The 11135-nt window shown below is 37.0% G+C and overlaps 1 protein-coding gene across 1 annotated transcript; it reads right to left on the bottom strand.

Annotated features, from left to right (window-relative positions):
• Positions 1-7131: 7131 nt before the first annotated feature.
• LOC111404079 lies at positions 7132-9456 on the bottom strand. The gene is made up of 5 exons (XM_023032809.1): positions 8849-9456; positions 8392-8760; positions 7992-8280; positions 7686-7796; positions 7132-7579 (listed from the first exon to the last, which is right to left on the bottom strand). The coding sequence occupies exons 1-5, from the start codon at positions 9137-9139 to the stop codon at positions 7467-7469; spliced, it is 1173 nt and encodes a 390-aa protein (XP_022888577.1). The 5' UTR covers positions 9140-9456; the 3' UTR covers positions 7132-7466.
• Positions 9457-11135: the final 1679 nt, after the last annotated feature.

The raw sequence follows: 11135 nt of genomic DNA on the forward strand, positions 1-11135 counted from the left end.
TATTCTATCGAATTTATTCCCCTTCTTTCGAATGCAAAGAACAAATCATCTACAATCACATAATAATTGGCCAAATAATTATGGAAGCATTCAAATCATATAAATCAAACATTTGTCCAATCGAAACTATTGTTGAATTAATGAAATAATGGAAATTTAAATCATCAAAAGGTTCATCAAATTCCTAATGAACAAAAACCCTAGCCTATAATCATCATTACAAAATCAAGAAATTGAAAAACGAAATTAAAAGATAATAAGAATACACCCGTATGGAATTTCTTCAATCCCGTCTCGAACCCGTGCAAAATTGAATCCAAAATCAAGTTTCTTGCCTCCAATTTTGGTCTCTCCCTTCTCCCTGGTCGTTCCCTCTCTTAATATGATGAATTTGGTATTTATATCGCATCCAAATTAAGTAGGAAAGAAGTTTCAACCAAAACGAAAAACTACGTCCGAAGTTGCAAAACATAACTATGCGACCGCTATGCGGTTCGCATAGATCATTTATTTTGCTCATTGAATTCCCTGAAACCTTCTATGCGACCGCATAGAAGGTTACACTATGCGGTCGCATAGAAGTAGCCATCTATGTGGTTTGTGCAATTTGGTCCCTGAACTTCTTTGTTGCTTCTCTTGACTTCTTTTTTCGATTTCTTCATCTTTTCAACAATTCTTATCTTCAAATTGATGATCGACACTTTCAAATATTATGCCACTCATTCGGCACATCTTTTGAGTATTTGCACTTTAGTCCTCCAACTTTCAATTATCTTCATTTTAGTCCATCTTCCATTCTTTCTTCCTCCACTTGTTTTGCTTTGTCATTGAGCTCATACTCGGCATGTTTTTACTCTCGTTCTGCATTTAGCTCAACTTCTCAATAATTGCACTGTTGGTCCTCAAACTATCAAATTGTTGCATTTTGGTCCTTCTTCGGCTCTTTTCTCCTGAATTCCACAATTTCCATTGAATTACCTAAAATGCATGAATTTAACTGGATTAAGTCTCAATTCAACCATTTTATCCATGTTTAAGTCATGTTTGTGAACCAAATAAGTGTGTAAAAACACACTTATCAGGCAGCCATCCTAAAGCCTTTCCGTGGTCATAGCCCCTGGTTGTTTGCCAAATGGTGAGTTGATTTTATAGGACCACTATCAAAGGAAAGAGGAAGTACGACATTCACCCTTGTTGCAATTGACTATTTCACGAAATAGGTCGAGGCTGAGCGTCTGGCTAAACTACTAAGTTCATTTGGAAGAACATTATTTGTAGGTTCGACATTCCCTATTCCATTGTGTTCGACAATGGCAAGCAGTTTGATAACAGGAAGATGCAAAACTTGTGTGACAAACGAGGATTAGGAAGGACTTCTCAACATCCTATCACCCTCAAGCAAATGGGCTGGTTGGGCTGTGAACAAAACAATCAAGCACACCTTAAAAGGAAGCTGGACGCCTCGAAATGAGCATGAGTAGATGAGCTTCCCCAAGTTCTCAGGGCTATACTCACCACAAACCGAATTGTAACAGAGGAGTGCCTCTTCTCCCTGACCTATGGAGTCGGGTCTATGACCCCGGTTGAGGTTGGAGTGCCTTCACACCGTCACATACACTTCAATGAAATTAGCAATGACGAAGCGCAAGCGTGCAAACTCCATCTATTGGAAGAGAAGATGGATGCCTTTCAAGTCAAGCTGGCAGCATATCAAAGGAAAATGACCCATTATTATAACGCGAAAGTCAGGAATCGAACTCTACGCTTGGGGGACTTGGTACTCAGAAAGGTCTTCCCAACCTCAAAACCAACAGGCTCTGGAGTGCTAGGTCCAAACTTGGAAGGACCTTATCACATTGTCAAGGAATCTCGACTCGGTACCTACTTGATCGAAGACATGGTAAAGAAACTAGTGCCACATCAGTGGAACACCGAACACTTGAGGAAATACTACCAATTAGTGTATGTTCCATTCCGAACTGACCATCATGTTCTTATGCAATTCAACTTATGAGCATCAAAGGAACTTATTTCTATCTATGACTAAGTGCTAATACTGCCTTAAGCTCATGATAATGTTGAGTTCAATTCATTAATGAAAGTTTAGTTCGTGATATTGTTCAGTTCAGTAATTTAAGTGTTCACTTGATAGACTTATGCTCTTTATGGTAAGTAAATGAAGCTTGTGTTTTGACTTAAGCATTTATACATTCAATCATAAGAACACAATAGGTAAATTTTCAAATAGATGAAGAAGTGAAAACACTTGGCAAAAAATTTCATTTCATTCATGGCAAAAGATTTACGATTGGAGGACCGAAGATATTACATAAGTCCTACTCATCTACTGACACTATGCCCCCCGACCTCTGCCTCCTGTGGAGCCTCTGTAGCTTCTTCAGCAGCTGCGATATTAAGGCGACCTCTAGTAGGCCCACCAAACCCTTCCTCCAGCGCTGTTATATCTAAAGTTGGGTGGACCTCTTTTAGGCGTTGTAGCATCGCCTAGGCGTTCCACGAGGCCCAGTAATTGGCGAAGGTGTCGTACAACTCGTGCTCTTCAAAGTGATCTATGAAATGCTGCACAGCTAACTCCCCGGCCACCTTCGCCTCAGGAAGACATCAGTCCGTGATTGACGAAGTGGATGTTTTTTCTTATCAGCTCCTGATACGATCGCCTCTTTTGTGGTAGCTGGTAGATGATGCAGATGGTGTTGAAGTCCTCTATCGACAGTTCACACTAGGGCAGAATACCTGTACAAACAAACAAAGATGTTAGAATATGAATTGAGGAAAGAATCATACAAAAGACGTGGTGCCAGTACTCACTAAAAGTAGAATACTTTTTGGGGACTGTCAGAGGCGCTAGGGGGTCCCTCTCCATTATATCCCATCTCTTGAAAGATCAACACCCACGAGCTCTTCCAATCTTTGAGGAGCTCGACAAGTTGAGCATAAATGGAGTATGGGCTCCCCTGGACAATTAGATAGTACCACCCCTTTGTCCTATCCCTCATACAGTCACTTTAGGAATATAGTGTGTCTAGAAAAGAGCATCTCTACCTCGTATGACGCCTTCGTCCATAGCATCCTGGACCCCACCATCTGACTCTAGGAGTTCAGATTAAGTTGGGTCGAAGCCAAACTGTAAGACCTAAGGATGAAACGGAAGAAGGGGTTAATGGACAGCCTAAACTCTACCCTAAGGATAGCTTCACTCACAGCCACAGACTCTGGCCTAGGGTCGCAGGCTTGCTCGTTTGGGTCCGGTACAATCAAACCTACACTATCAGGGATCATATACTTCGCTCGTAGCCTAATCATGTCGGCGGAAGTCAGTTTTGAGGGGTAATCAGAATCCCCCAGTGCGTAGAAGTGTCTACGGGGCTGTCTAGTCCTTTCCAGATATTCTCCCATCTAATATGGCCTCTGACACTTCAGTCGAACTAAGCTAAATTGGTTCATCTAGCCTAACCACCTCTGCCTCACTACCAAAAGTCCCAACCATCTTAGAATCCATTTTTGACAGAAAATGAAGGCAAAAAACTTTGGGATTACTTACAACAAAACAAGAGGAAAATATTTTGACTATTGGAAAACCCAAGGAAACCTTGATGACTATCGCCGGAGAACTTGGAAAACACAGAAAATGTAGCTAAAAATTTCAAAGATTTGAGAGTGTGAAATCAGTTGTGAGATTTGCTTAAGTGAAAGATTTTAAATGAGAATGGAATGCCTTTTATAGGAAGTCTTAAATGATCTCCACCGTTGAATTCAAAACCAATTGATCTGGGCCGTTAATCGCATCATAAATCTAGATCGTTGAAACCAAACCTCAGATTTAATTAACGCTTAAGATTCGACGGTGACGTTCACGAAACTCCAAAGCGCGTCGCCTCGAGCCTCAACTGCCATAAGCTATGATTAGTATCAGCAGCCATTTTTGGGGAATATGCGTCACATCCAACTGTCCTTCTGGGAAACCCGCAACATCTTTCAAATCATTACTTATTCCATACTGCAATGCGCCTCGATGGAGAACAGCTCATCAAAGCTTTAGCCATCCCTTGTATGTTGTCCCCTATAGGTCAATGCTTTGATTGAGATGAACTTACCAATCAGTTTATCGAAGCTTCAGCCATCTCTCGTGCGCCGTCCTCTGTGGGTCAGCACCTCGATTGAGATGAGCCTATTAATTAGCTTACCAAAGCTTTAGTTATCTCTCGTGCACCGTATCCTGTGGGTTAATGCCTCGGTTGAGATGAGCCTACCAATCCTACACCCAACCAAAGTGGCAACATATACTCACAACCGATCTTAAAAGTTCACGAATGATACAAATATTCACCCTTGAACTTGGGGGACCACTATTACGCCCCCTCACATAGCACCTCGGTTCGTCTGGTTCAAATGCCAATCGAAGGTGTAAAGAGGTTCGGCTGGCGAAAAGCAGGGGCATCCGAAAACTACACTGAGGCGTGATGTCGCTGAAGTGATGTAGTTCAAGGTGTCTACATGTTCCGAGGCGTCGCTTTCGAAGCGTGAAATTGACCTAGGCGTTATGCGGCATAGAAGAGGATAAGCATCTCTTCGCTGCTAGTTTCACACACGGATCTTTTGGTCAATATTGTCTCTATATCTTTATAATTAATTGATATGACATCTCTGTTAAACGCCAACTCACAATTAGAAGAATTAATTGCCCCCCACCTAGGAAGCGACTGAAGGACGGCTACAAGCGGACACCTCGCACCGTCAGATAGATACACGTGTCTCTCATATGGCGGTGCCCTTTGCTATACCAAGGACTTGGCCAAAGCCAAAAAAAATAATAAAATTATGCACGTTCCACAACCAAGCAATTACATTTTCTCCTTCCCATTTGTTTGCGCATTCTGGCATCACCATTGCCATCATCGTCCATTGACTTGATCGTCGAGTGCATGTGGCCACCACCAATGATATGCCTGACCGTTTGTTGTCGCGCCCTGTAAAAACACGTGGAGTAACTCTCAATTGACCACGTGGGAGTTCAATTCGCGTGGTCAACAACTAATATATCATTATTTAATTTGTTTAGTTATAACCAATTTTCTACATTTAATCTTAAAATTGTACAAATATAAATGAGGAGAAGCTATGAAATTTTTGGCAAAAATTGTTTTTTCAATAATGTTAAATAAGATTTCTTAATTCGTGTGAAAAACAAAATCAACCAATATAAATGAGACAAAATGAGTAATCATTATAAGTTTGTCATCAAATATAAATGATTATATGCAATTCAAAGAAAAGATACAATCAACCCACGCAACATATGTTGGCATTTCAACATTCCTAATGTTTCTATCATGAAAATTCATTTCTCTCAATTACTCCTTATACTAGATTTGCCATGCGAGTGGAATGTTTAATCACATCAATCGAACAAACTCTAAGAGTCTGTTTGAAAGCTTGAGTTTTCTATGGAAAATGGAATTTCCACCAAAATGGAGTGTGTGATAGCAAACTTTTCCATGGAAAATCTTTTCCATCTTTTTCTCCACACGTGTGCATTTTCCATGAATTGGTGGAAAACCAATTTCACCTCCAGCTTTATTTTTTTTTAAATTTTTTATTTTATTTTCAGCAACGGGAACAAATTTTATTCACAATTGTAAAAAATTAAATCCCTTTAATCGATAATTTACATGAAAAATAAAGTCAAACGAACTCTAAAAGATCCAAAATTTCAAAAATTTTCAGGTGAAAAATTATACTAATCAAATACATTTAATTGACAATTTTCAGAAAAATAAGTTCTAGACAATTTAATTCCCATAAAATTTATTTTCTTTCTATCTAAATTCTATTCTTACAATCAAACGGACCTAAGAGACATTACATTTTTCGAAGGGATATCATCATGGTGGTATTGAAAATATATATTTCAACAAAAGTATGATTAAAAACTCAAGATATCAAGAGTATTGACCATCTAGAAGTTCTGAAAATATTAATCATAAGAGCAGATATTATTTTTTGAAGATCAATAACATAATTTTTTTAAGTAGAGAAAAAATAAAGAAAGAAAGAAAAAGAAGGGGATCTCAGTAATATTATTTAGCCCTTGTTTGAGCCAATTTTAAGGGAAATAATGTATTTTTAAATAGTGATTGTTGGAGAATATGTGATTAAAAATTAAGAAAATTTTTTGAATTTGTGTATAATATTATTTTATTAAAGAATATGTAGTTAAAAATGAATTTTTAAAAGAACGAGGCTCAACAAGGGCTTAGTAGTAAAGTCATCCCACTACATCATGTTCTACACATTTCGTTGTATGGATCGCTTTTAATTACTAAGATAAGTCATCAAATGGAGGCTGAGATACTATATATAATCTCTAATAAATTATTTAATTACATGAAAGTAAAGATTTATTCGATAGTAATTATGAAAATTGATTTTTTTTATTATTAAAGAGAAAAAGTAAATCTCACTTGTGAATGAAGAATTAAAAAATGACCCTTCGAATAGTCAAATAACAATAAAAAAAATTTATTTTTTTGGATGAAAAATTGCTATCAAATAGGAGCTAATTATTAACAACTAATAAATTCAAAACAAAACTCATAATTTATGTTTTGTTAAAATCCAGTTAGCCATACGCCCAAATTGTTTTAATATATAAAGTGAATGAATGAATACTTATATGAACAATGTAATACCCGCATTCTACATTTACAATAATCAACCGCATTTGAAACTCAATTATATGCACAAGAAATTTTTTATCTAGAGGGCTCTTTTTCTAGATTATCATGCCTCACTATTGTTTGGTCCTAAATTTGTGTACATCAATTTCTTCATAAACACGAGAATCTAATGTGTACATTAATCTCATTCAATAGTGAAATGCAATTCATTCAACCTCACTAGACTCTGCTTTATAGTTTGGTCCAAAATTAACAACACAAATTAAACTTCTATCAAGGCTAACAAAAAAAGCAGCACATAATAAAAAACATTAAAAAGGTGGCCAAAACTGAATCACCCTGAGAAAATTAACAATAGACTTTTCTTGTGGATTCCTCCCCCGCCCAAGGGCAGATTCCAACATTAGAAACAAACATGGTAATAGAAGCAGCAGAATATAAAAAAAGCCTTATTTTATTTTATCATTCAAATTCATTCCGAATGAAAGGGTCCAAGAAAAGGAACTGCCAAAAACCACTTTCTTGAACCTCGAACCATACAAAAGGATGTTGCATCAAACTCTTGAATTATTCAGCCTAATACTAAACCCAAGAAACCATTTTCTTAATCATCTTCTAGTTACTACTGTCCTAAGTCCTATACTACTACTGCTAATAACCTGTCCCAGAAACTATTTCTGTGAAAAATCAAAAATCTTCTCCTATCCCCTAATCGTCAACTTCATATCTGATTCTCTTTATGGATTCCTAACCCGTTTGTAATTTTGATCAGTAAGTCCACTCCTGGGGAAGACTGAGGTCTTGATTAGTTACTGCTGCTGGTCTTTGATTTTTCCTCTGCTGTGTAATTAGATCATTATTTCTGTACTTCGCAACAGCAGCTGCATATTGAATCAAGAAAATTAACTTAGCATACAAGATTAAGATATTCAAACAGTAAAAATGGATTTGGCATAATTGAGAAAAAAGGTAAGCAATAATTATTACCATAGTCAGGAATAAAATTTCCATTTGCTCTGTTCTGTGGTTGCAGTGGCCGGGAATCCATGGATTTCAAGTTCATATTCAAAGCCTGGACTACTCTATCTGGTAACAGAACTGTAGAACACCATGCATTTGTAGAAAATTAGTCAGCAGAGATTATTAAAAGGGAACTTCATCAAATACTTCTGAAAAATCCAAATATTTGAACTAGAGATAAACAAACAAGATTGTGAATCATAGAACTCCCAAAACTCACAACCTAACTAAATTGAACTATTCTTGCACATGAACGTATACACTGCAGTCTACCTGATTTCTTTGGAGTTTCAGTGGGACCTCCTACTCCTCTGGGCAAGAAAACACCGGTTCCGGTACGTTCCTTTTTAGTCCCGGGATCTCCAAGAAACAATGCCTTCATGCCCGAGCCACTCTGCTGATGATTTTGAGATTGTTGTACAGAAGACCAAGCATCCATTGACGACGCAATAGAACTGCCATTATTCTGAACCATCTGCTTGTACCCACTTTTCATTTGGCCATAAAACCAACTTCCTTGTTGAGGTTGCTTCATCATATGCGACTCCTTCAACTGCTGAAACTGTACAAATTCAAAAAAGAAACAGCTCAGTACATGCAGAAAACTGTTCAAAACAGGGGAGACTAGGTAGTAAATAGTATAAAATTTCTTTGAAACTGTTCAAAGACTTACTTGCGTAGCTTGCAACCGTTGAAACGAAAGGTGAGTATGGTTCGGATAAAACCCAGTACCGCGATTCAGGTTTTCGGATGGTACTGTAACAGCACTAGGTTTTCTGGGCGGAATGAAAAGTCCATCCGCACCACCTCTGTAGGTAGAATAAAACCCAAGTGCTTCTTCCATCATTCTCATCCGAGCAACCTCTTCAGCAGCCGCAGACAACAAATCCAACGACGTCGTCGAGTCTTTCCGCTTGGCAACCGGCGGTGCTGAAACCTTCGAGAAACAGTTGAGGCTCCGACAGCTGGAACCCGGGTTGCACCCACAACTATCCATAACACTGCATAGAGTTGATTGTGGAGAACCAGAAACCCACCATCCCTGTAAAATAATTGAAACCCCTAATTAAGGTACCCTTCTCTATGACAAATAAAAGTAAAAAGAAAAAAAATAGAAAGGAGATGTATACTTTATTGTTTTCAACCGGGTAATTGGAGTCTTGTATAGTAGATTGAGCTATCTTGCGAGTTAACTCAGTCAGGTAGTCATCCTCGTCGCTCTCTGTTTCCGTAGATCCCGTCACCGACTCAACAGGTGAACTCAGATCCGAGAAAGGACCAAACGAGTTCCCAAACGCAAATGAAAAATCGTCCATTTTCTTCGTCTGACGAGTTTTATTCTGACCTCTTATAAGTGAATCGCCGTCAGTTAAAAACTGTGCCGGCAACCAGAACTCTCCGTCAACCAAATCTGCCGCCATTTCACCAATTAAAACACAAATAATTCAACAAAAAAAAAAAAACTCTTTGAATATACGTAAGGGAGGCAAAAATATCAAAAACAGAACGAAAAATCAGGGAGAATTCAAAGGTAGCTTTTGAAATTAGTTGCTGCCTCCTTAAGGCTTAATTATAGATACCCAGTTACCCACTAACCCAAGTGGCGCTCGCTGTTTCCTACAGGCAAAAAAACCCAGGGTCCCAGCAAGTAGAGAGAGAGAGAGAGAAAGAGAGAGCGCGCGCGCGAGCCAAAAACACAGAAGAGAGTTAAGTCACAAAGGAGGCTGTGGAGAGAGAAAAGTAGCGGGAGGAAGGCAGTGTTTTTATAATGTAATCGACTGTAAATTCATAGTCATTGTTTAAGCCCTATTTTTCAACTAAAATACATTTTCAATAGTGATTTAATATCATTTTAATCACGTATTTTTTAATAAAATAATATTATATTCAAATAAAAAACTCTTCATTATTTTTTAATCATACACTTCCCATCAATATACTATTTAAAAATTCATTTTTTTCATAAAAATGAGGCTCAAACAAGGACATAATAACGAGTGGAGGCTAGTACTCTTGGGGAATTTATTTAATTACTCATTTTAATTAATCGAAAAGGCTAATTTTATGTCCCGTTTGGCCTTATTAATTTTTATTTCATTACATTTAATTTTTTCTCTTTTATTTTCAATCAGACAATCTTTCATAAAATAATATTATATGTAAATTGAAAATATTTCCTTCTTTTTCAACCACTCTTTTTTCAAAAAAAAATACGATTCCAATCATGGGGGCCAAACGAGGTACAGTGACAACGTGTTGGCGCCTCTATAATTGGTTAACTTATGGTGATAATTTATGCTTTGCGTGTAAGCAATTGGAGATTAGAGGGGAGGTTTTAGGGTTTATAAATATTCAACTAAATTGACATTTCTGCCATGAAATTCAATAAATTAACGAAATTACCCTTATTGAATTGGGGTCTGATCCATGGGTCCAGAATGGTCGAATGCTCAGAATCGAGGTCGGAATACATGGCTAAGGTTAAGGCTGTGACAAAATATGGGTGCAGTGCAGAAGATATTTATAATTATATGCGATACAATTTGTTTGTCGACAGTTTTTCCCTAAAGTTTGTACAATTTAGCAGCAATAATCTACCCACAATATTTTTGTCAAGAATTTCAGTACTTCATTTTTTTAACTTTTTTTTTTTAACTGAGAAATAAATTTTTCTCCCGAAAGATTAGTGGTAAAAACGAAAGAGAGACTTGTAATACGAGATTATCGTGAATTATAATAATAATGTCAAACAAAATGATCCTCTTAGTACAAATTGTACCAATATAATTACCTTGTAGCTTATATAAATTCTTAGATAAAATTGACATTTTAAAATAAAAATTATTGTAGTAGTGACACGTGTCCGTCTAATTATATATAAGTTAAAAGAATTTGGCAAGTAAGTAAGAAACTTATACATAGTTGCTATTTGCTAATGATAATTTTTACATCAAATAATTAAATTCATGTTTGACAAAAATATTATTTGAAAGCTCTTCCCCACCTCACCCCCCATGTACTCTGATGCGAATCCCGTAGCAATGGAAACTACGAAACCCACAACGAGATTGTTGCGGAACCCAAGAACACCAATACTAACCCAATTTTGGATCTTGAACCCCAAGAATTGAACCGAGAAACCCTAGAATAGCGAAGAACCTAAAACCCCTTGATTACAATTAAAAGAACACACAATCCGATTGTTTAGAACATCACAAGAAATTGAATTTTGATAAGTTTCAAGATTGTTCAAGAAGAACAAGAAATTGAAAGAATAAATTTCTCTCTCTATAATATTAATCCATCAAAAGTCAAAAGTCCTTATAATGAAAGTATTATCCTATCTATATTAATAAGTAAAAAGGTCCAAAATCCATCAAATCATGGTAATAATTTGATTTCATAAGAATTCTATCG

The sequence above is a fragment of the Olea europaea genome, chromosome 11 (genome assembly GCF_002742605.1).
Source record: "Olea europaea var. sylvestris chromosome 11, O_europaea_v1, whole genome shotgun sequence".
NCBI classification, from domain to species: Eukaryota; Viridiplantae; Streptophyta; class Magnoliopsida; order Lamiales; family Oleaceae; genus Olea; species Olea europaea.

Coding starts and splice junctions, on each gene's coding strand:
- LOC111404079 (XM_023032809.1), bottom strand. CDS start 9,139: ATGGCGGCAGATTTGGTTGACGGAGAGTTCTGGTTGCCGGCACAGTTT. Junction 8,281..8,391: donor AACGGTTGCAAGCTACGCAA/GTAAGTCTTTGA, acceptor GAATTTGTACAG/TTTCAGCAGTTGAAGGAGTC. Junction 7,797..7,991: donor TGAAACTCCAAAGAAATCAG/GTAGACTGCAGT, acceptor GGTGTTCTACAG/TTCTGTTACCAGATAGAGTA.